The following is a 25580-nucleotide window of genomic DNA, read 5'->3' as shown; positions in this document are numbered from 1 at the left end:
ACCAATGGAAAATAAAATTTTTAAATGATTATTTATAACAGCATTTAAAAACATTTAATGAACACTATGCAAGATATCCTCCAGAAGAGCACACAGGATGATACACTGAGAGGAATTTCACATTTTAAAGCCTCAATAAATGAATATACTGAAAAGACTCAGTACTACTAACATTTTTTGTCTGTTTCTAAATTGAATTGTAAATGTAATGCAATCAAATTCAAAATCCCAGAGGGAGTCCCCTCAGCACCCCAACAAAACTGACAAACTGATTCTCAACCTTAAAGGAAAAGGCCAGGAATTAATTGCTAGGGCAATTTTGAAGACCAAAGGTGGATGACTTAGAGTACAAGACATAAAAATGTATTATAATAGACCAATCAAACTGGATGGAAATTCTATATCCATTCATATATAGTATGAGATTTATGCAAAAGTGCCAACACAATGTCCTGGAGAAAAAGTGCCAACATAATGTCCTGGAGAAAAGATGGTCTTTTTTTTTTTTTTTTAATTTTTTTTTTTTTTGACAGAGTCTCACTCTGTCACTCAGCCTGGAGTGCAGTGGCGTGATCTTGGCTCACTGAACATCTGCCGCCCGGGTTAAAGCGATTCTCCTGCCTCAGCCTCCCAAGTAGCTGAGATTACAGGTGCCTGCCACCATACCCTGCTAATTTTTGTATTTTTAGTAGAGATGGGGTTTCACCACTTTGGCCAGGCTGGTGTTGAACTCCTGATCTCGTGATCTACCTGCCTTGGCCTCCCAAAGTGCTGAGATTACAGGCGTGAGCCACCGTGCCCAGCTGAAAGGGTCTTTTTAAGAAACAGTACTGTGTCAGGTTAATATACATTTTTTAAAAAATGAATCTTGACCCCTGCTTCTTACAAGATGTTTTCAATATGCATTAGGAATCCAGAATGCTTAAAGATCTTTCAAGTCAATAAAGATAGATGAACCAATTTTAAAGTTTTTAATTTCAAAGTAGGATAAATTCCTGGAATAGATGCATCACGAAACAGGATATAACTGTACAGTAATTATGTGAAAATGTGGTTAATATCATTGTTTGTCAGAGAAACACAAATTAAAACAACAATAAGATTCCACTATGTATACCCAGTAAAATGATAAGTAAACAAATGAAATTTGAGCAAAGAAGGGGAACAATTAGAATTTCTGTATTAAGTTATAGATACACTTTAGTACAAGCACTCAGAAAACTGTCGGTATTTATCAAAACTGAATGTATGTATACACTTTGATGTACCAATTCTACTCTTTCCAACAAAAGAAATACATATGTTATCAAAAAAATTTTTTGTGAAGATGTTCATAGCAGTAATATTCTTGCTTCAAAAGACAACATCTCTATCAATAGTTAATTAAACTGCCATATATCCACAAAAGGAAATGTTATACAGCAATACAAAAGAAAATAACCTATTGTACTTACTGTATTGCTACACACAAAAACATGGGTGAATCTACCTTCTATAATATTGAAAGGAAGCAGCCAGGTACAGAGAAAGATAGTCTGCGAGATTTCACCCACATAAAGTTCATCCATGCAAAGCGGAGGGCGACAGTAGTCAGAATTGTGCTGTCTTTTGGGGAGGTATGTCATGTTTGAGACAGGGCATGGGAGATATCTGTAATCCTACTAATACTCTATTTCTTCATGTGCATGATGGTTTTTACAGTGTCGTGACTTTTATAAATTAGTTGAACAAAAGATTTAATATTTGTATGCTATGCAATATTTATATTATACTTCAATACACATATTCACAGAAATATTAATTAGGACTCAACAAAGTGAAAGATACAGAACTGAGCTTTTTCTCAAAACCATTTAATAACCACATATCAGATTAATTTCAGTCCTTGGATGAAACTCCTGAAATGATCATGGGTGAATCCTTTGCTCTAGCTTCTCATGCTCACATACATCATTAGATTGCACAGGGTGAGGCTGGCATACGATTGGGAGGAAGGAGGAGGGTAGGCAGGTTTCAACACAGCTTTAAAGTAAACATGGCACTGACTTTTTAATTTAATTTAATTTTACTTTATTCTATTTGGAGACAGGATCTCAATCTGTCTCCCAGGCTGGAGTGCAGTAATACAATCACAGCTCACCGCAGCCTCAACCTCTTGGGCCCAAGTGATCCTCCTGCCTCAGCCTCCTGGGTAGCTGTAACCACAGGCACACACCACCATGGCTGGTTAATTGTTTTTTCATTTTCTTTTCTTTTGTTTTTTTTGTTTGTTTGTTTGTTTTTGTTTTTGTTTTTTGTAGAGATGGGTGTCTCATTACGTTGCCCAGGATGGTCTCAAACTCCTGGCCTCAAGTGATCCACCAGCCTTGGTCCTCCAAAGTGCTTGAATTACAGGCATGAACCACTAAGTTCAGCCAGAATTGACTTTTGGTAAGATGGGTGGAGGGTGGGGTGGTGGATGCGCTCTTGTTCTCATGAACTTTTTCTGTGAAAATACATATTTGATTTCCTAGGAAGTTGAAGAATTTCTAATTTTCTCTCTCCTCTCTGTTCTCCGCCCTGCTCACAACATCTATGAGCAAGCCCCGGCTTCAGGAACATATACCCACTCCCTGCCTCCTGGTTTTGGGCAGGCTCCTGTTCCCTATTGGTGAAACCAGCCTTGCTGTTACACAAAAAACAGCTCCTATGATATAGTATTTTTGACCCATTTCTACTAAAAAATCTTACTGCATTTTCAATTGATTGGAATAATTTTCTACAAGCAATTTCTCTTTGAATTTTTAGGGCCTCATAATTAAACCTGGCAAGTAATTTGGGAAAATGTAAACATGCGAAATCACCCTTTTTTATACCCATTGCTTTAACATCATAGAACTCTTCAGACACAAGTCACGTGTCCAAATAAAGGCTCTAAGCCAAATGATCTTGAGTTAGTCAAGAATGTATGGAAAATATATTTATATATTATTTAATCTTAGAAGTCTGTCTAATGGCTATAGTCATAAACAAATTACACATTTTAAGTGCAAAGAAACATTTTGATAAAATAACTCTGATTTTTAAAATTGCCTCAAAATGAATTAAAGTCACTACGATGCAATCATTCAATTCAGAATTTTAAAAAGGTTTTTAGAAGTTTGCCTTATTGTTTTTTTTAGTCATTTGACACAAATATGCATGACTAGAGCACATTACTCTACATTATTCAATGATATTTAAAATTTTGTACTCACCATGGAAGAATAAATTGGAAGTTCCTTGTATGGGTTAACAAGCAAAAGAATGTCCCCAATGAATGTCTGTGAAAAAAGGGATGCAAACAGTTCATTATTCATATAAATAGCACTTTAAAAAACACAAATCATACAATTTAAAAGCCATTGTATGAAATATAAAAAATAAGAAAAATCCACTTAATATTTTGTAACTTTTTAATATTTCACAATTTTTTAAGTTTGGAATTAAAAATATTAAATGAATTAAATAATTCAAATTAAATAAAACAGGCTTTATTTCACTGAGCATATGAGAAATGAAATAGTTAAATTCTAAGAATTTCTTTTCTTAAAAGATTCTGTGAGAACCAAACAATGAAAAAATATAGACTTAAAACATATGACAAAATACCTATGAAAAAGTCAATGGGGTAACAAATTCTGTTATTCTGCTACAGAATAATAAACTGCATAAGAGAGAAGTTAGTAAAGCACAATTATCAAATAAAATACTTTGTTTCAATTAAAAAGTGACAATGAGATACAAAGGCACAAAGTACAGATGGAACAAATAAAAATAATAAAATGATAGATTTAAACCCAAACAACAACGACCACATCAATTGTAAAGGTACAAAATAGTCCAATTAAAATGCAAAGATTATAAATTGTATTAAAGTACAAAAGATGACTACTTTAAAGAGAAACATCCTAAACATATAGAATAAAAAAAAGGAAAAGAATGAAGCAAGGTATGCATGCAAACAATAATAACAGCCAAGAAGATGACTATGGAAATAATTAATTTATAGAAAATGTGCTTTTGGAAGCAGTACCAGAAGTAAAAAAGAAACATTTCCCAGTAAAATGATAAATCAATCAGGAAGAAACAACATTTCTAAATTTCTAGGAGACTAAAATCTAGCATCACATATATAAAGCAATAACATATAAGGAGAAAAACGTAAGTTAACAATGATAGTGAAACATTTTAACCATTTTTCTTAGTAATTCATGGAACAAGCAGACAAAATTTTAAAGTAATAATTACCGCATTGACCAATTTATTTATATAAAACACTGTTACTGACAAGTTGAACACTGGCTTGTTTCCTTAAACTTTAAAGATTTGAGTCACACAGAGTATGTTCTATTACAGTAGAATTAGGATAGAATATTGTCTCCCAAACTCTGTGTGAAGGGCCTTAATGTCATCCACCAGAAAACTAACACCAAATAAATGTTTACCCTTTAAAAAAAGAAGAATATTGTATTGTGTGTTAAAAATTAGCTAAGAGAGCAGAGTTTTGGTGCTCTTACTATAAAAGAAAAAGATAACTATGTGAGGTGATGGGTATGTTAATGTGCTTGACTGTAGAACTCATTTCACTAAGTGTATGTACATTGAAGCATCACGGGCAGGGGCAGTGGCTCAGGCCTATGATCCCAGCACTTTGGGAGGATGAGGCAGGAGGATAGGAGAATTGTTTGAGCCCTGGAGTTCAAGACCAGCCTGGGTAGCATGCTGAGATGCCATCTCTACAATTTTTTTTTTTTTTTTAATTAGCTGGGCATGGTGGTGTATTCCTGTCATCCCAGCTACTCAGGAAGCTGAGGCAGGAGGATCACTTGATCCTGGAAGGTTGAGGCTGCAGTAAGCTGATATCTCACCAATGTATTCCAGCCTGGGTGAAAGAGTGAAATCCTGTCTCAAAAACACAAAACAAAAACCAAAATCCAAACAAAACTCACGTTGTATCCCTTAAAAAGATACAATTTTTAAAAAGGTTATTTTAATTAAAAAGATATTGAAGTCACTAGTAGATACCTAGACAATCACCAAACATTTTTAAATTTTACAATATATTTGCAAATAACTTATGAGCTAAAAGGAATTAAAATGCAAATAAGACTATTTCTATTATAACATATCGTAACTTGTGGGATGCAACTAAAGGTCTACTTAAGATAAAAATTATAGCCTAGAATACATGTCAGAAAAGGAAAACAGGGGTGATAATTAATGATCTAAGTATCGACTTCAAGGAGTTTAAAGAATTGCATCAATTATAAAGAAATAAATGAGTAAAATAAAATAATATCAAAGCAGAAATCAATGGAACAGGGAGAAAAAAGCCAAAAGATGATCCTTTGAAAAATGTACAATTTATCCCAGCAAAACTGATTCAGAAAACAAGAGGAAATGCACCAACTCCAATAGCAATCAGTAACATGACATCAAGACAGATCCTACGGACATAAAGACAGATGAAGACAGTATCATGAACCATACTGTAGCCACTAAATTTAGATATTTAGGTCAAGTAGACAACAATCCTAGGAAAATACATCATACCAAAGCTAACACAATAAGAAACAGAAATTCTAATTAGTTATTTCCCTATAAAGTAAGCGGAATCTACATCTAAAATATTTTTCCACAAGGACAACTCAGGCTTCACGGGTGAATTCTTCCCAACATTAATGTACAAAATAAACAAATATTCTACAAATTATTTCAGAAGATAACAGAAAAGGGAACACTTCCCATTTTAAGAACCCCACATAAAATGGACATTAGAATCTAATAGGAACATTGCAATAAAGAAAAATGACAGGCTGAACTCTCTCACTAAAATACATGTAAAAATCCTAAGCCAAATATTAACAAATTGAATCCAGCAATTTAGTAATAACGATAATACATCTCAAATAGCTTTATTCTAGAAATGCAAAGCTGATTTCATAATTGAAGATCAACACTTGTAACTAATAATATTAAAAAAAAACTTAAAAAGACATATGATCATCTCCATAAATGGAGAGAAAGCATTTAATAATATCCAATGCTCATTATTGATTAAACAATAACTTTGAAAACCATGAATGTAATGAGATTTCCTTAATCTAATGAAAAGTGATGATACCTAATGGCATAGCTGCTGCAAAGAACTTTCTTAATGATGAAACACTCAAAGATTTTTTTCTGGGATTGGCAATGGATAGGGCATTTATTATTGACATTTAAGTCTTTTTTAGTGAAGTTCTATCTCATGAAACAATGCAAGAAAAAAAAGGTATGACTTTTTTAAAAAAAAGAAATAAAAGTCATCATTTGCAGACTATATGGTATTGATGTAGGAAACCAATGGACTGTTTATGTAAATTAATACTGACATATAACTTTAGCAAGTTTGATAAAAAATGAATATGAAAAAATCAAAATTGTATTCTCTATATATTACCCATGAACAATTAGAAAATAATTTTTTCTTCTTATTTTCCATAAAACAAACAAGCAAACATTTATTATGTCCTCAAAACGTGAAGAATGCAGATAAGCAAATTTAATAGACGTGGGAAAGACTCCTACACCAAAAAATAAAAATTGCTCCAGAGAAATTAAAGATGGCCAATAAAAGGGCTACACCATTTTGTGAAATGAAAAATGAAATACCATAAAAATCTCAATTATTTCCACTTACTCTATATATCCGATGCAATACCAATAAAAATCCAATGGAAATTGCTAAATTAACTTTAAAGTAGACATGAATCAAAGGTCATGATTGGCTAATACATGTTTAAGAACAAGGGGACTTTCTATTTATCAGGATTGACTATATAGCTGTAATGATCAAGATATTTGGGAATTTGTTTATGAACACATGGACCAATACAAAAGAAAACAGATCCTAGAAAACAGACCCACTCCCTGGGGTCAACTGTTTAGGACAAAGGTGCTGTGGCCATGCAGCAGGGAGACACATGTGGGAAAAGTTTTAATCTGGATCCTCCTCTTTGACCATTGTGAAATCTTTTCCACATGGGTAATATACTATGCCTTGGGTTTGGGCCATAATCCCCAAAGACACCATCCTAAACAACATAATCCCGGATGCTGAAATCCCAAAAGAGCGAAATATCTAAAGTCCCAAATCCTACAAGTTGAAATCATGATGCAACTCTTGTGCATACAACCAAAAACACAATAATCCTTTCCCTAGAATTCAGCTTTCAGGATTTTAACATTCAGAATTTTATTATTTCAGGATTGTGATTTGCAGGATTATAGATGTTTGCGATTTCAGACTTTGAGGATTTTGATTTTTGGGGATTTCAATCTTTTGAGATTTCAACATTCTGACTGATGGCATTGGGGATTGTGTCTTTCAGGATTATGATCAGCACCAAAATACCTTAAATGTAAATGCTAAAATAATCAAATGTTAAGAAGAAAATGTAGGAGAACATTTTCACAACCAATGCCAAGCTTTCTTAAACAGATCACAAGAAGTATGAACCCTAAAGAATCTGTAAAATTGTACACTTTGCTTCATTTAAATACACTATATGAAGAGAACAACACAAGCCAAAAAACTGGATGAAAACGTTCTCAATATGTATGTTTCACAACAAAAATAATTTCGTAAATATATAAAAAACTCCTACATATCAAGAAGAAGAAAGAAAACCCCATTTTAATGGCACTATAACTGAACAGGAAATTCACAAAAGAAGATAATCAAATGAACAACAAACACATATTAATATTTTCATTTGTTAAATCAGAGAAATAGAAATTAGAACCACAATAAGCTACCACTCCACAACTGCCAGAATAGCTGGAATTTGAAAAACTGTTAGTGAAACAAAAATACCATTTATGCCAAAAGCAATTGGGTCATATCTACCAAAGCTGAACATATTTTATGATGCTGGCATTCCACTCCTAGGTAAAGATCCCACAGAAATACTTATGTGGGCCAAAAAAAAAAAAAAAAGGTGCAAAACTGTTTATATTATTCACATTTACTAGAAAAGTGGAAACAAGTCAAAGTTTCCTCAAGTATAGAGTGGATAAATTAGAATATACTCATATAGTAGTTTATTGTACATAAACAAAAATTAGTAAATGCTTTTACAAGCAACAGTATAGCTGAATATTAGAGACATAATAATGAGATGAATACTACAAAACAGATTGCATTTATATAAAGTTAAAAAACACAGACAAAACCAATCTATCGGTGTAAATGTTGGAATATTTTGTAATGACAAACGTGGATTGGGGAGGACTTCTCTCTTCTATTACATTATGAAGTTGCAGGTTACGTAGGTATGTTCATGAAGTAAAAGTTCATTAAGCCACACATTAACGAGTTGTGCATTACCTTGTTTATATGTTGTTATTTAACACAACATTTATGGAAAAGAAGGATTGCTCAGTATTCTATACCCAAGTAAATAAGAAAAGAAATAAAAGTGAAATAATACGTCTGCAGAGGACCTTACTAATGTAGTATCTGAAAACTCCTGTTAAATTCCAGAGAAGAAAAATGGAGCTAGAAAGCAGATTGTAAGTGACTTTAGAAATCTTTGATTAAGAAAGACGATAAATTTTAAAATCAATTGATAAATACTTCTAAAATGGCATTTTTCCATTGAGGTATAATTTTTAGATGGGTCTAATTATTGAAGGAATTTCAGACTGTCTTTGAAAGTATGTTTTCTGACAAAGAAAAATGGTGTATAATAATGTGAATTCATATTATTGTAAAGTCGTAGAGTATAACTTTGTATAAATAATCAAAACGAATGAGGCTGTTTTGATGAAATGGAGCATTTTAAGGGTACTGCAGAGAAATAATTTTTCAAATTGTAAAAATCATGAGAATTCGTTCAACTCATCTTTCTAATATATTAAGGTTCTTTCCCCCAACAGCTTACTTGTTAAGTACTCAAAGGGGTCTTTTGGGTGGAGTGGAATGATTTGGAACTACATGGCAGGTATTGCATAGCATAACGCAGTATATCATAGGTGAAGCTCTGGATAAATAGACAAGGGGCACTATTAACTCAAGGAAAGTGTATGCATTCATGTTACTTCAAATATCCTTCAGGTGAGACAAACCTCAATCTCTGACACCAGCTTGTCAACATTAGCCTCTTGAAATGCTCTTAAAAACAGGACCTACAGTTTATGTGTTCCCTTTTCTGCACAATCTTGCCAGCATCTATTGTGTTTTTGACTTTTTAATAACAGCTGTTCTGACTGGTGTCAGATGGTATATCATTGTGGTTTTGATTTGCATTTCTCTAATGATCAGTGATGTGGAACTTTTTTTACTGTTTGTTGGCTGCATTTTTGTCTTCTTTTGAGAAGTGTCTGTTCATGCCCTTTGCCACTTTTTTTTTTTTTTTTTTTTTTTTGATATGGAGTCTCACTCTGTCATGCAGGCTGGAGTGCAGTGACACTATTTTAGCTCACTGCAACCTCCATCTCCCGGGTTCAAGTGATTTTTCTGCCTCAGCCTCCCAACCACCTGGGATTACAGGCACCCACCATGACGCCTGGCTAATTTTTGTATTTTTAGTAAAGACGGGGTTTTACCATGTTGGTCAGGCTGGTCTCGAACTCCTGACCTCAAGTGATCTGCCCGCCTCAGCCTCCCAAAGTGCTGGGATTACAGGTATGACTCAGTGCACCCAGGCTTGCCCACTTTTTAATGAGGTTGTTTTTCTCTTGTAAATTTAAGTTCCTTACAGATGCTGAATAGTAGACCTGTATCAGGTATATAGTTTGCATATATTTTCGCCTATTCTGCAGGTTGTCAGTTTACTCTGTTGATAGTTCTTTTGCTGTCCAGAAGCTCTTAAGTTTAATTAGATCCCATTTGTCAATTTTTGCTTTTGTTGTGATTGCTTTTGCTGTCTTTGTCATGAAATCTTTGACCATTCCTATGTCCCGAATGGTACTGCCTAGGTTGTCTTCCTGGGTTTTCATAGTTTTGGGTTTTACATTTATGTCTTCAATCCATCTTGAGTTAATTTTTGTATATGGGGCAAGGAAGGGGTCTAGCTTCACTCTTCTGCTTATGGTTAGCCAGTTATCCCAGCACCATTTATTGAAGGGGGAGTCTTTTCCTCATTGCTTGTTTTTGTCAGCTCTGTCCAAGAACAGATGGTCACAGATGTGCAGCACTACACTGTTGTTGGGAGTGTAAATTAGTTCAACCATTCTGGAAAGCAGTATGGTGATACCTCAAAGGGCTAAAAGCAGAATTACCATTCCACCCAGCAATCACATTACAGGGTATACACCCAAAGAAATATAAATCACTCTACCATAAACATACATGCACACGAATGTTCATCGCAGCACTATTCACAATAGTAAAGACATATAATCAATTTAAATGCCCATAAATGACAGATTAGATAAAGAAAGAATGGTACATGTGCATCATGGAGTACTATGCAGCTGCAAAAAAGAACAAGATCATGTCTTTTATGGAAACATGGATGGGGTTGGAGGCTACTATCCTTAGCAAACTAACACAGGAACAGAAAACCAAACTCATGTTCTCCTTATAAGTGGGAGGTAAATGATAAGAACTTAGGAAGGCAAAGAAGGAAACAATAGTCACTAGGGTCTACTTAAGCAAGGAGGCGGAATGGGGGAGAGAAGCAGAAAATAAAACTATTGGGTACTGGACTTAATACCTGGGTTATAAAATAATCTGTACAACAAACCTCCAGGACATGTGTTTACCTATATAACAAACCTTTACAACCCAAACCTAAAATAAAAGTTAAAAAAAGAGGCTCTGCTGCATCAACCTGGGTCACCCTGAGTGGCATGTTAAGTGGCTGAAATGAGCCAGACTGTGTGCTAGGAGCTGTCAAGCAATGCTTTATTGCTCTGGTTTGGTTTTAGCCAATTACAATATATTTGTTTCAGAATTCTTTTGGCTAACCAGATGTTACAGGAGGTCTTGTGTTTATTTTGTGGGGTTTTTAAATTAGTCTTAAGTCCCACTAATGTGCTTGTAAAACAAATACTTCCAGCAAACTTCTTTGCTGTCAATAAAGGAATTTGATTGCACATTCTGTTCTCTCTGGCGCTGCTGGCGGTAAGTATTCAGAGAATGCAATGCTTGTATTCTGTGCATTTCCTGGAGAGCATGTGTCTCATCACATGCATTTCATTTTCTGTTTGAAGGTTTGAGAACTTCTTAATGCTGCCAACTGTGGAAACTCCCTAATCTAATGTCCAAATAGAAGGTTATACACTTAGTAAAAAGGCAATTTGCAATCTGTTTTGAAAGATCATACTATAAAACAAATCAGACTGTAGCAAAAAGAGATGAAAACCCTGGTCAAATGATTAAGTCAGCTAAAATATTTTATCTTGGCTCTGAAAAAAGTCATTGCTCAACCCTCAGTTATTTGCTATGGATAAGTAAATATTAACTTCTTTCTCTCATCTAAAAATAGGGACTTGGTTGAGGAAGTCTACTCATTTATTCAATATTTATTGGGAATCTATTATGGGTCATACATAGCAGTGAACAAAACGAGAATTCTTTCCCTTATAGAACTTGCATTCTAGTGGGTATGGACATGAGAGAGAGAGAGAGAGAGAGAGAGAGAGAGAGAGAGAGAGAGAAACAGAGACAGAGAGAGAGAAACAGAGACAGAGACAGAGAAACAGAGAGAGAGAGAGAGAGAGAGAAACAGAGACAGAGAGAGAGAAACAGACAGAGAGAGAGAAACAGAGAGAGAGAGAGAGAGAGAGAGAGAGAGAGAAACAGAGACAGAGAGAGAGAAACAGAGACAGAGACAGAGAAACAGAGAGAGAGAGAGAGACAGAGAGAGAGAGAGAGAAACAGAGACAGAGACAGAGAAACAGAGAGAGAGAGAGAGAGAGAAACAGAGAGAGAGAGAGAGAAACAGAGACAGAAAGAGAGAAACAGAGACAGAGACAGAGAAACAGAGAGAGAGAGAAACAGAGACAGAGAGAGAGAAACAGAGACAGAGACAGAAACAGTCTGTCAGTCTGTGTGTATAGGGAGAATCAGCACATGGTATTTATAAGAATCTAAGTAAGAAAAATATACAGTATGTTAGAGAGTGGTAAGTTTGTGGAGGAAAACACATGAAGGCAGAAGGATAGGAAGTGCATTTTGCAATTTAAAATAGACTAGGGGGCTGGCCTTCAGAAGCAATGACACTGATATGAAGACCTGAAGGGAGGGAGGAATGGGCATATGGTGGTCAAATTATTCAGGCAAAGGCCTGCACAGAAGTGCCCGCCACACTCATGAGACACCAGGGTCAGCTATGTGGCCAGGGCAGAGGCACCCAGGGGAGGGTGCCAACATCTGACATGAGAAATTCAAAAGGCAGCGGGAAACCATTGTGGCTTTATGAGCCTTTCCTCAGACTGTGGCTTTACTGAGTGAATTGGGCATCCTTTTAGCAGAGAAGTGTCATAATGCAATGTACATTCTAACACTGTTACTCTGGCTTTTGTGTTGAGAATAGACAGAGGGGAAGTCAAGAGAAACTCAGACACTTATTTGCAGGACAAATAGGCATCTACAGAACTCTCCACCCCAAATCAACAGAATATACATTCTTCTCAGCACCACATCGCACTTATTCCAAAATTGACCACATAGTTGGAAGTAAAGCACACCTCAGCAAATGTACAAGAACAGAAATTATAACAAACTGTCTCTCAGACCACAGTGCAATCAAACTAGAACTCAGGATTAAGAAATTCACTCAAAACCACGCAACTACATGGAAACTGAAAAATCTGCCCCTGAATATCTACTGCGTACATAACGAAATGAAGGCAGAAATAAAGATGTTCTTTGAAACCAATGAGAACAAAGATACAACATACCAGAATCTCTGGGACACATTTAAAGCAGTGTGTAGAGGCAAATTTATAGCATGAAATGCCCACAAGAGAAAGCAGGAAAGATCTAAAATTGACACTCTAACATCACAATGAAAAGAACTAGAGAAGCAACAGCAAACACATTCAAAAGCTAGCAGAAGGCAAGAATTAATTAAGGTCAGAGCAGAACTGAAGGAGAAAGAGACACAAAAAAATCCTTCAAAAAAATCGATGAATCCAGGATTTGGTTTTTTGAAAAGATCAACAAAATTGATAGACCGCTAGCAAGACTAATAAAGAAGAAAAGAGAGAAGAATCAAATAGATGCAATAAAAAATGATAAAGGGAATATTACTACCGACCCCAAAGAAATACAAACTACCATCAGAGAATACTATAATCACCTCTACGCAAATAAACTAGAAAACCTAGAAGAAATGGATAAATTCCCGGACACATACACTCTCCTAAGACTAAACCAGGAAGAAGTCGAATCCCTGAATAGACCAATAACAGGCTCTGAAATTGAGGCAATAATTATTGCCTACCAACCAAAAAAAGCCCAGGACCAGACAGATTCATAGCCGAATTCTACCAGAGATACAAGGAGGAACTGGTACCATTCTTTCTGAAACTATTCCAATCAATAGAAAAAGAGGGAATCCTCCCTAACTCATTTTATGAGGCCAACATCATCCTGATACCAAAGCCTGGTAGAGACACAGCAAAAAAAGAGAATTTTGAAGACCAATATCCCTGATGAACATCGATGCAAAAATCCTCAATAAAATACTGGCAAACCGAATCCAGCAGCACATCAAAAAGCTTATCCGCCAAGATCAAGTGGGCTTCATCCCTGGGATGCAAGGCTGGTTCAATATATGCAAATCAATAAACATAATCCAGCATAGAAACAGAACCAAAGACAAAAACCACATGATTATTTCAATAAATGCAGAAAAGGCCTTTGACAAAATTCAACAGCACTTCATGCTAAAAACGCTCAATAAATTCAGTATTGATGGAACGTATCTTAAAACAATAAGAGCTATTTATGAGAAACCTACAACCAATATCATACTGAATGGGCAAAACCTGGAAGCATTCCCTTTGAAAACTGGCACAAGACAGGGATGCCCTCTCTCACCACTCCTATTCAACATAGTGTTGGAAGTTTTGGCCAGGCAATCAGACAGGAGAAAGAAAGAAAGGGATTCAATGAGGAAAAGAGGAAGTCAAATTGTCCCTGTTTGCAGATGACATGATTGTATACTTAGAAAACCCCATCATCTCAGCCCAAAATCTCCTTAAAGCTGATAAGCAACTTCAGCAAAGTCTCAGGATACAAAATCAATGTGCAAAAATCACAAGCATTCTTATACACCAATAACAGACAAACAAAGAGCCAAATCATGAATGAACTCCCATTCACAACTGCTTCAAAGAGAATAAAATACCTAGGAATCCAACTTACAAGGGATGTAAAGGACCTCTTCAAGGAGAACTACACAACACTGCTCAATGAAATAAAAGAGGACACAAACAAATGGAAGAACATTCCATGCTCATGGATAGGAAGAACCAATATCATGAAAATGGCCATACTGCCCAAGGTAATTTATAGATTCAATGCCATGCCCATTAAGCTACCAATGACTTTCTTCACAGAATTGGAAAAAACTACTTCAAAGTTCATATGGAACCAAAAAAGAGCCCACATTGCCAAGACAATCCTAAGCAAAAAGAACAAAGCTGGATTCATCACGCTACCTGACTTCAAACTATACTACAAGGCTACAGTAACCAAAACAGCATGGTACTGGTACCAAAACAGAGATATAGACCAATGGAACAGAATAGAGCCCTGAGAAATAATACCCCACATCTACAACCATCTGATCTTTGACAAACCTGAGAAAAACAAGAAATGGGGAAAGGATTCCCTATTTAATAAATGGTGCTGGGAAAACTTGCTAGCCATATGTACAAATGGATCCCTTCCTTACACCTTATACAAAAATTAATTCAAGATGGATTAGAGACTTAAATGTTAGACCTAAAACCATAAAAACCCTAGAAGAAAACCTAGGCAAGACCATTCAGGACATAGGCATGGGCAAGGACTTCATGTCTAAAACACCAAAAGCAATGGCAACAAAAGCCAAAATTGACAAATGGGATCTAATTAAACTAAAGAGCTTCTGCACAGCAAAAGAAACTACCATCAGAGTGAACAGGCCACCTACAGAATGGGAGAAAACTTTTGCAATCTACCCATCTGACAAAGGGCTAATATCCAGAACCTACAAAAAACTCAAACAAATTTACAAGAAAAAAACAACCTCATCAAAAAGTGGGCGAAGTATATCAACAGACACGTCTCAAAAGAAGACATTTATGCAGCCAACAGACACATGAAAAAATGCTTGTCATCATTTGCCATCAGAGAAATGCAAATCAAAACCACAATGAGATACCATCTCACACCAGTTAGAATGGTGATCATTAAAAAGTCAGGGAACAACAGGTGCTGGAGAGGATGTGGACAAATAGGAACACTTTTACACTGTTGGTGGAATTGTAAACTAGTTCAACCATTGTGGAAGACAGTGTGGTGATTCCTCAAGGATCTAGAACTAGAAATACCATTTGACCCAGTCATCCATTACTGGGTATATACCCAAAGGATTAAAAATCATGGCCGGGCATGGTGGCTCAAGCCTGTAATCCCAGCACTTTGGGAGGCCGAGGTGGGCGGATCACAAGGTCAGGAGATCGAGACCATCCTGGCTAAACCCGGTGAAACCCCGTCTCTACTAAAAAAAAAAAAATACAAAAAACTAGCCGGGCGAGGTGGTGGGTGCCTGTAGTTCCAGCTGCTCTGGAGGCTGAGGCAGGAGGATGGCATGAACCCAGGAGGCGGAGCTTGCAGTGAGCTGAGATCCGGCCACTGCACTCCAGCCTGGGCGACAGAGCGAGACTCCATCTCAAAAAAAAGAAAAAAAAAATCATGCTGCTATAAAGACACGTGCACACGTATGTTTATTGTGGCAGTATTCACAATAGCAAAGACTTGAAACCAACCCAAATGTCCATCAATGATAGACTGGATTAAGAAAATGTGGCACATATACACCATGGAATACTATGCAGCCATAAAAAAGGATGAGTTCATGTCCTCTGTAGGGACATGGATGCAGCTGGAAACCATCATTCTCAGCAAACTATTGCAAGAACAGAAAACCAAACACCACATATTCTCACTCATAGGTGGGAATTGAACAATGAGAACACTTGGACACAGGAAGGGGAGCATCACACACCAGGGCCTGTTGTGGGGTGGGGGGAAGGGGGAGGGATAGCATTAGGAGATATACCTACTGTAAATGACGAGTTAATGGGTGCAGCACACCAAAATGGCACATGTATACATATGTAACAAACTTGCACATTGTGCACATGTACCCTAGAACTTACAGTATAATAAAAAATAAATAATAAAAACAAAAAACAAAAACCAAAATGCAAGTGCAAAATGCAATTGCTGTAGGAAGATATGTGCCTGGAGGCAGCAGTAGGGGTGGTCTTCTGTGTATAACTTGAAGGTAGGGCTGGTGACAGGAAATCAGATGTGGGGTGTGGAAGGAAAACCAGCATCAACAGTCTCAGTAAGTGCGTTGGCCCAAGAAGCGACAGGAGTGGGACTGTCATGAGCCAGGGTGGAAAGGCCATGAGACGTGATGGTTGGAAGAGCTCAAATGACCACATTTGGGTATTGGAATTTTGAGATTTCTACCAAACTAGTGATTTTCTGTTTGTGGGGTAAGATCACTTGCTTTTAGTTCCAATTAATCATGGACTGATACCTTTGTAAAACATAATAAAAAGAATTACTAAAAAATGTGATTAAAAGACATATGAAGTTCAAGCTCTGATTCTTATTAACTCCAACAGATAGGGATTAAACCAACAGACTGCTGGAAGAATTTCTATAAAAACACTTATTTCCATTACACACTGGTCATAAAAAATTCATATACCTACTCATCCGCAGACAGCACATTGGGAAGCACACATTACCATTTAATCCATAATGTTTAAATTGCTTGTCTACCCATTAGAGGTGATTTCAGACACCATAATGTACAACATTCCTATTATGAAATTGATCCTAATCGATTGAGCTTCTCTGTATTTTAGGAATTGAGCAGAAGAAACCCATGCCTCACACAGTGGCAAATTTATGTTATATGAACATTAGGAAAGCAGAGAGTAGTATAAATAGTTCAGGTGATCAAGAGAGAGGAACTGACTAGAAAACAAATTATTTAAGAAGATAGTCCACTGTGTGGAGGAGCTAGAGGCAGGAGTTTGATAAAAATGTAGGAAGTATTTACTGTTTAAGAGGGAAACAGCAGAAAAACTCACATAACTAACTCCATTTTGTTAAGCGGCTTTACCTATTCTTGTACGTGGGCTAGGATCATCTTAAAGCACTGAGATAATAATGCAAAAATAGCAATTGTATAGTTTTTACTCTGGGATTAAAGGAGAAGCGCATAAGCAACTATGTTTTATTAAAGATTTCCAGGAAAGTTGTAGCCTGACAAGGACAAAGTTCCCAACTCCTTAGACCCTCCCTGGTCTCCAGATGTCTATAGTCCTTATCCACCTTTTGATACCAACACCCTCCTCTTCTGTATATGTCCCTCCCATAAACACTCTCTGGCCAGCCTGAAAAATTGGAGAAGGTACATTAGAACACTAGTTTACCATCTTCTCAGTTTTGCTGGCTTTCCAAATAAACCTACTTTTCCTCCCATCAACCTCGTCTTTGGTGTTTGGCTTTTGAGCAGCCCAAGAACCAGATGTTAACAAACTATCAATGAGTTACAGAATAACAAACTGTGATAAATTCTCTAAAGATAGATAGTCCATGATGATGTAATCTAGAAGCTCTGGGAAGGTTTACTTAAAGAGTGGGTACTATTTGAGTGGGAGTTTATAAAGCTAACTATTTTATGGAGTAGAAATATAACTCTAGGGGAAATAAACAAACAGAGAAACAGTCTAAGGAAAGTCCTCGATGCAGGAAGGCAGGTGATAAGTAATTTAGATATAAGTGAGAAAGAGTCCTCAGTGACTGTTTGGGGCAGATCATGAGGATTCTAGTCTCTGGAATAAGGGTTGTGGTCTTTTTCCCATGAAAAGTGGTGGGCCATAGAGAAGATTCAAGACTGGGAGCTTTGAGATTACATTTGTGCTTTATAAAAATTACTCTAGTTCATTGTGAGATTGGATTGAAAAAGAATGATGAAGCCTCCCCTAGAGAGTTAGTAGGTTTTTAGAGAAGGGAAGGTAATGGCTTTGATGAGGGTGCTTACCACGGGGGTGGAGAGAACCAGAATAAATGCATATTTAGATGAAATGTCACTTTAAAGGCACAAATGGGTAAAGAAAGACAAAACAATTTAAGCAATGGTCTTCTAGGCTTCCATAATTACGAGTAAAAAAAAAAATCAACGCAATACTGGGAAAAAGATGAAATAATGGAATAAAAATACACACTTTACAAAAGTAACAGGGTGATAACAGAGACCAAAGTAATCAGCTCTTACCACTTTATGCCAATGACATGATTTCATTAATTTTGACAGAAGTATTTAATTTTAAGTGTATTTACAGTGGCAGGCAATTTATCTAAGCATTACGATGCTACATTGCATTTTCATAGGCTAATCAGCATTTGACAATTTATTACTTGTAAGGAAATCTCAGACTTCACATTTACATGAAAATTACTTAATCAGTTTCTCAGTAGACTAGAAAACAAAAGTGTTATCAAAAAGGGACAGCAGGTATATGCATAATCAGATTTCTTTATAGACATTCTGATTGAATTGCTCTGTGCTCTGCGTAGAATATAACAAAATCAGAGAGTGGGAGAGAAAAAGAAAGAGAAAGAGATTGATTTTGATATTACAAGGTGTCTAAACTGTTATCAGTCTTGGGAAAGTAACACACAAATGAGGATAGAACCACAGTAAATAAATTCTCCATGCTGTCGTTTGAGTAATATTTTTAGATTCTACTATCAGGAATCTGTGCAAAAATTATTAACTTTACAAAGACATTTCCTGGCAATTCTGAGCCACAACAGTCTCTTCTCATGCAAATAGAGAGGCAGTCGTACATGCATAGTCAATATATGCTCTTTCGCTTCCTGTTCCCGATCTAGCAGGTTCAAGAAAAGTAGAGGAGACAGACAGCAATTTTATAAGTCATATGCAGATCCTGCTGGTTCTAGCAACATCTTCCACAGCAATCATGACAACAGGAAAGTTTAATAGCAGTACTTGTGTCTGTCCGCAGGGTATTAGTTTATACTTAACTCCAAAATTTGGAACTGTGCTGAATTTGCTTTATAATTGAGCCAGATGAAGCTAAACTCACCTTGAAAAATTCAACTTAAGCTATCACCATGACCAGAAGCTCCAGTGAGCCCTTTACGTGCAACATTTGAAGCACTGAAGGGTGATAAAAACATGCAGCAAGACAAAAGCAGTTCAAAAGGCAATCTCCAGGGCACTCACATAGATCTGATTGTTTCCGAAGCGCTTCTGAATCTCATAGAGCAGGCTGCCATCATTGAGCTCGCTGAGCGTTGCCAGGTCATCGTTTGGGGCAGGAGGCATTAGCTTGACCTGGGGAAGAACAGAAAGTATGATCAATTCTAATTGCTTTCCAATCAACTTTCTTCACAGTTGGATGTTCCACTTTCAATTACCTATCAACAATTTGAAGACAACCTGAGTTAGGAACTGTTATTAAAAGATGAAATGGTTCAATGAAAAAGAAAAAAAGAAATCCAAAGCCACAGAGCAATGTATTCAGATGAGAATTTTTGTGCTATACTCTCCAGCGTGCAGGTGCACACATCCTGTCTGTCAGCCCAGGCATTAGGTCTGTCAAGATGAGTTCAGCATGTTGACTCTTCTTATTCCCTACTGATAATTTAGACAGCTCTGTACTGTTCTCAGTCCTCTGAAAGATAGGCAGTGGAACACCTCATATGTTTGCAGTGTTCCCTAAGCTAAAGCAAAACTTTTCATGTTACCATTGTTGGCATGGTAAGGAAGAAATGTGTATGGAATTTAGATTCTGCATTCATGTAAGACGAGGCCAGGTTTTAAAGGTAGACACCAGATCTTTCTATTCCGCTCTACATTACTTTTAAGATTAAGGTAGCTACGAGATTAAAATAACCGTCATAAATAAAGCTTTCCTATTCAATTTAATATGCCATGAAAGTTTAAAGACTGTGCAACATTTCAAATAAAAAAGATAAATTTGGATTCTTCAATTAAATGAAAATCCATTATTTTCAAATTAGAAATGTGCAATTTTAATTTTACGTACATATAATATGCTCAGAAAAGTAGCCATTTGATGTAATATAGCAGGAGTGTTTTTTTAATATCACACACAAAGGAGCAAAAGAATAAGAATATTCTTATCAATCTGAGCTCTTTGATACTCCTAGTAAAGTTTTAATAATTATCATTTGTATTTATGTACGTATTCTATATTTGCATTTTGTATTTGTATCTGTATTATATATTATTAATAGTATATACCATTGCTAAATAATTTGAACATAAATATTTCTGCTTATCTAGTAAATGTAGTGTAAAAAATACTAAACATTTTTAATAAAACTAAATTTAGGACTATCTTTTCTGATATTAGTGGATATTTCGCAAAGTATAATCTTTCCCATGAGTTCATAAAGTAGGTTTATTTTCTCCCCAGATTTTCAAAATCTAATGCATTAATAATAGAAACACAGGCTGGTGTGGTGGCTTACACCTGTAATCCCAGCACAGGGAGGCTGTGGCGGGTGGATCACTTGAGGTCAGGAGTTCAAGACCAGCCTGACCAATGCGGCAAAACCTCACCTCTACTAAAAATACAAAAAAAATTAGCCGGGCATGGTGGCACACGCCTGTAATCTCAGCTACTCAGGAAGCTGAGGCATGAGAATTGCTTAAACCCAGGAGGTGGAGGTTGCAGTGAGCGGAAATCGAGCCATTGCACTCCAACCTAGACAACGGAGCAAGACTCTGTCTCAAAAACAAACAAACAAAAATACATACACACACACACACACACACACACACACACACAAAATAATAGAAACACAAATTGAGTAGTGGCCATGTTGAAAGGTCAGAGTATTTTTTTTTATGAACTCTAGTTAGACTGGTGCATGGCAGCAAGCTTTGTGGCACTGGAGTTCAAACCATTTCTATAAGTAGGAAACAATATTCAAATAGATGCATGTTTATTAAAAACTAATTTGTAAAATATTCCATTAGCTGGGCATGGTGATGTGCCCTGTAGTCCCAGTCACTTGGGAGGTTGAGGGGAGAGGATTATTTAAACCTAGCGGTTTGGGTTTGAGGTTGCAGTGAGCCATGATAGTGCCACTACATGCCAACCTGGGTGACAGGGCTAGGCCCTGTCTCAAAAAAAAAAAAAAAAAATCTAGATTTCAGAAATATCAACCACAAGCTTGTATCCCTCCCCACCAAGATGCACAAACTCAAACACCCTAAGTTCATTGTTTTAACTACTTTGCAACTTTTAAAGGAAACATATTTCCAAATATCTTTCAGCATTAACCTACACTAAGCATATAATACAGTTTTACTAAAATTAGTTATTTAATGTTGGGTTAGAGGCATAGCTTTAAGGCTTTGATGTGTCAGAATTATCTACTTGAATCTTTCAAGAATTGCATCCAAACACTGGTACTTTTTATTGATAAAAATAGAAGTCATAATGTTCCAGCTATGCCGGTGTTTCCTGGGTTGTCAAAACAATTTTGAAATTGTTTGATATCAACTTTTTAACATTATACACTGAGTTCCACTTTGCGGAGTCTCATAGGCACCAAGCGCTACCTAGACTGACAGGTCTCAGAGAGAGGCGTGACGATAGAAGAAGCCACGCTGCCTTCGGCATAGCCCTTAGATGAAGGAACTGGTGGTCTTGATCCAGGCAGTTTTTAATTCTGCTTTCATCGGTCATGCAAATTCAAGTAAATATCTCAGACATTAATTTGAGCTTCCCTACTTCGAATGTTAGAAAATGCGAGCTCATCTACCTCTGAAACATCAATTATTTGTATTCAGCGGGTTGAAAAACAGTGTTTAAACCCCAGTTGTACATCTTCCAATCTGTAAGTTCTTGAATAGTTTTCTATCTTAACATCATGAAGTTGCTTTTCATTCTCTATGTGATGAAAGATAGTATATACTTCATAGAGTGGCTGAGGGAATTAAAAAAATGAGGGGAATTTGGCCCGGTGCCTCCTCTGCAGCTAAGTGTGCCTCATTAGTGCCCTTGGTAACACATCTAGGGGCCACGGAGACCATGTAACTTCCTACCAGCTTCCCTTGGGGCTGGGGGAGGGAGGGATGCAGGTGAGTGTGGAGGGCCCTGGGGCTGTCCGCGCTGTTCTCAGCAAAGATGCTCAGCTTTCCTTTGCTCTAGGAATCAGAGTTCTCGTTCACATATTTCTTTCTGAGGAAGGTTCTTCTGCTGAATAACATTTTAAAACATTTTGGCATTCATTATTATAACATCATTATTTAATGGATGAAAAACTTGAGGCCCAGAGAGGACATGGACTTTTTCTAGGGTCACACAGCTGATAAGTCAGAAGCAAAAGCTGGCATGATAACCACTGGGGAACAGGAGAAATTCCAGTGGATAATGGAAACATCTGATGACATCTATTCAATAATGGGCCAAATTTCCCTTGCTCACCTTCTTTGTCGGCCATTGTGCTAGAGGTTTAGCACAAAGAGGAAAAAAGGAACGATGTTTGTGACCTCCCCTATGCGGGGGAGAAGTTAGGACAAAAATAAGAAATTACAAGTACAAAATGTATGTGAGAGGAAAAACAGGATGCTTTGAAAAGAGAAAAATTTTACTTTAGATGATCTGAGAAGTCCTCTTTGAAGAGGTCACATTGATGTTGAAATTGGACATCATTTTAAAAGACAGTCCTGTGGGATGTGGGGAGAGATGTCTCAGGGAGAGGGAAGGACATGGTGAGGGCTGTAAGGTCGGGAGGAGATGGGTGTGTGGGAGACCCTAGAATCTGCCCTGGTGTGGAGGAGGTGGGAGAAGGCAGCAGCAGGGGATATTGAAGGAGCTGGAAAAGCTTCCTGGGCCATGAGGAAGAGCTGCTTCATTCCAGGAATTAGTGAAAGTCATGGAGGGGACTGAGCATGGGGACCGCAAGACCAGTTTCACAGTGCTAAGATGACACACTGGCAGCTGCAGCAGAGAAAAGGTGGAGTGACGAGACCAGCCAGCAAGCTCTAGAAAAAGGGGGCCCAAGGAAGAGGCCACAGAGGAATGGATTGGACTTCAATTAATTTAAGAAAAAGAGGAGCTGCCATATGCAACTGTATGCAACTAAGTTGCACTTGATTTCCTAACTAGAATTAAATTAGACAAGACTGAAGATTTTCTTATAAAGATGGATAATTTTACTGCATTCCAGGATCACAGACTGGAATGGTTGCCCTTGGATATAAAAGGAATCTAGAAAACATGTGCAATTAGGTAAGAATGTATTTTCTAGAGATGAAATAACTTGTGGCAAAAGTCCTTATGTAGACAGACACATGAAAGGGAAGTTTGACCATCAATTTAGGGATGGATGTAGATATATTTTCTTTTAAATATCTTTGCAATGTTTCTCCAAAGTACATAAACTTACGCACACATATAGACAACCCCAAAAGTGATGTAGGCATGCATGAATGCATGTACGAAAATTAATCCATATGCATATTCATACATGTACCTAATTTGATGTAAATCAGTAAATGATTGCAATAACTTTGAGTAATGCAAAAAGAAGGCAAAACTCTGCAGCAAGTTAGCATACATCTTCAACTCCCAGAGAAATCATAAAAAGGAAGAAAATCAAGAGCAAGATTTGTATTTTCTTCAGGAGTAATGATTTATGCTAAGATAATAAGATCCCTCTTACAGTCACGATGCTAACAATTTCAATGCAAATTTCTGTGTGCACATTTAGCAAAAACATGAATAGTACTAACAGAAGTTCTGCATTTGTTCCAGCAAGCCTGGAACAGCTATCACAGACATCTCATTGGTATTCCTGTGGATTCTCGTCTTCAGTGGCACAGCTGTTACATGGGTCAGAAAGTGTACTAGGCTGACAGTAAAAATGTGACTACTCCCTAGCCTGTTTATAGTTACACAGAGGGGCAGATCCAGTGTGACAGTAGATCAAGGAAAGAGTTCCTTGCATTTCTCACATCAAGATTCCAAAATGACCCGAAAGGAAGCTTTGATAATCTTAACCAAGGCTATCAAAGGAGCACATTCTTTATAGATTTCAAAAGCATTGTAACAGCTGATAAGTAGAAAGAAAAATAAAAAGTATGTCTGTGAATGTTTTTATGTTGCATTTATAGGCTGAAAAGTAGGCACTACCAATGTCTGCCAAATAATTATAATAATAATCACCAGATAAGTACAAACTATTGCCTATCCTCTCCAAAATTGACCACTATGGTTTTTATTATATATATTTCCAAAAGGAGAGATCTAAAACGCAAGACAGACATACTTTAGAAATCAAGGAAGAATTCAGGGGAAACACTTTGAGAAATGTTTTGCGATCCAAAGCTAATTTAAGTTTTGAAAGTATTCTGAATTTGCTGATCCCTCGTCTCCATTGTGTGGACGCTGTTTTGAGAACTGTGGGCTTTACCATGTCTTGTGTTTGCTTGTTCGTGATTTCTCTCTGGGAGGCTGGTAATACATGTCCAGGGAGTAGAAGCCCAAGGGGCAAGAGAAATAATCTGACTTGTGGGATCAGGGTCACAGGATTTGGAGGAAGGCAGTCTAGGGGCAAACAACCCAGTATGGATAAGTAAAAAAAAAAAAAAGGAGAAAATTAAAAAAAAAAAAAAAAAAAAGACTATGTGTTGTTGGACGGGTACAGTGGCTCACGCCTGTAATCCCAGCACTTTGGGAGGCCGAGGCAGGCAGATCACCTGAGGTCAGGGAGTTTGAGACCAGCCTGATTAACATGGTGAAGCCCCATCTCTGCTAAAAATACACAAATTAGCTGTGTGTGGTGGCAGGCACCTGTAATCCCAGCTACTTGGAAGGCTCAGGCAGGAGAATCGCTTGAACCCAGGAGGCGGAGGTTGCAGTGAGCTGAGATGGCGCCATTGTACTCCAGCCTGGGCGACAGAGTGAGACGCTATCTCAGAAAGAGAAAAGAAAAAAGAAAAAAAAAAAAGAAGCTGTGTGGACCGGAATGACCAGATTAAGAAAGGGTGATCACATGACACATACTTTACTTCGCTTCCCAAGGCTTCCACCCGTGCCATGCCTGGACAGTCCTGTGTAGTTTTGCCCTCCTTTTGTTATTCTGCCAAGGTTTCTTAAACAGTGAAGTCTACCAGGTCCTTTCCCTTTCCCTTTCCCTGGGTGCAGATCTACGTGCTTGCGTCTCTGTGGACTACAGGAAGAAAGTTTTAGCGAATCTTAGAAGCCTGCTGTGGTGCCACTAGAGCACTGGATACAAAATAAAAGAAACATTTGTG

At 37.1% G+C, this 25580-nt stretch overlaps 1 protein-coding gene across 12 annotated transcripts in view; it reads right to left on the bottom strand.

The window, feature by feature from the left end:
• Window positions 1-25580, bottom strand: part of MYO16 (myosin XVI) — a 698554-nt gene that overhangs the window by 335122 nt on the left and 337852 nt on the right. For all 12 annotated transcript variants that reach the window (XM_045377420.2, XM_005586232.4, XM_074021383.1 and 9 more), the window contains 2 exons: window positions 19506-19616; window positions 3237-3302 (listed from right to left, as the gene is read on the bottom strand). In XM_045377420.2, coding sequence (XP_045233355.2) covers window positions 3237-3302; window positions 19506-19616 — 177 coding nt within the window. The remainder of the gene's footprint in view (window positions 1-3236; window positions 3303-19505; window positions 19617-25580) is intronic.

This window comes from Macaca fascicularis, chromosome 17 (assembly GCF_037993035.2).
Source record: "Macaca fascicularis isolate 582-1 chromosome 17, T2T-MFA8v1.1".
NCBI lineage: Eukaryota > Metazoa > Chordata > Mammalia > Primates > Cercopithecidae > Macaca > Macaca fascicularis.
The sequence above is the reverse complement of the archived record's forward strand: the minus strand, read 5'-3'. Positions and strand labels throughout refer to the sequence as shown.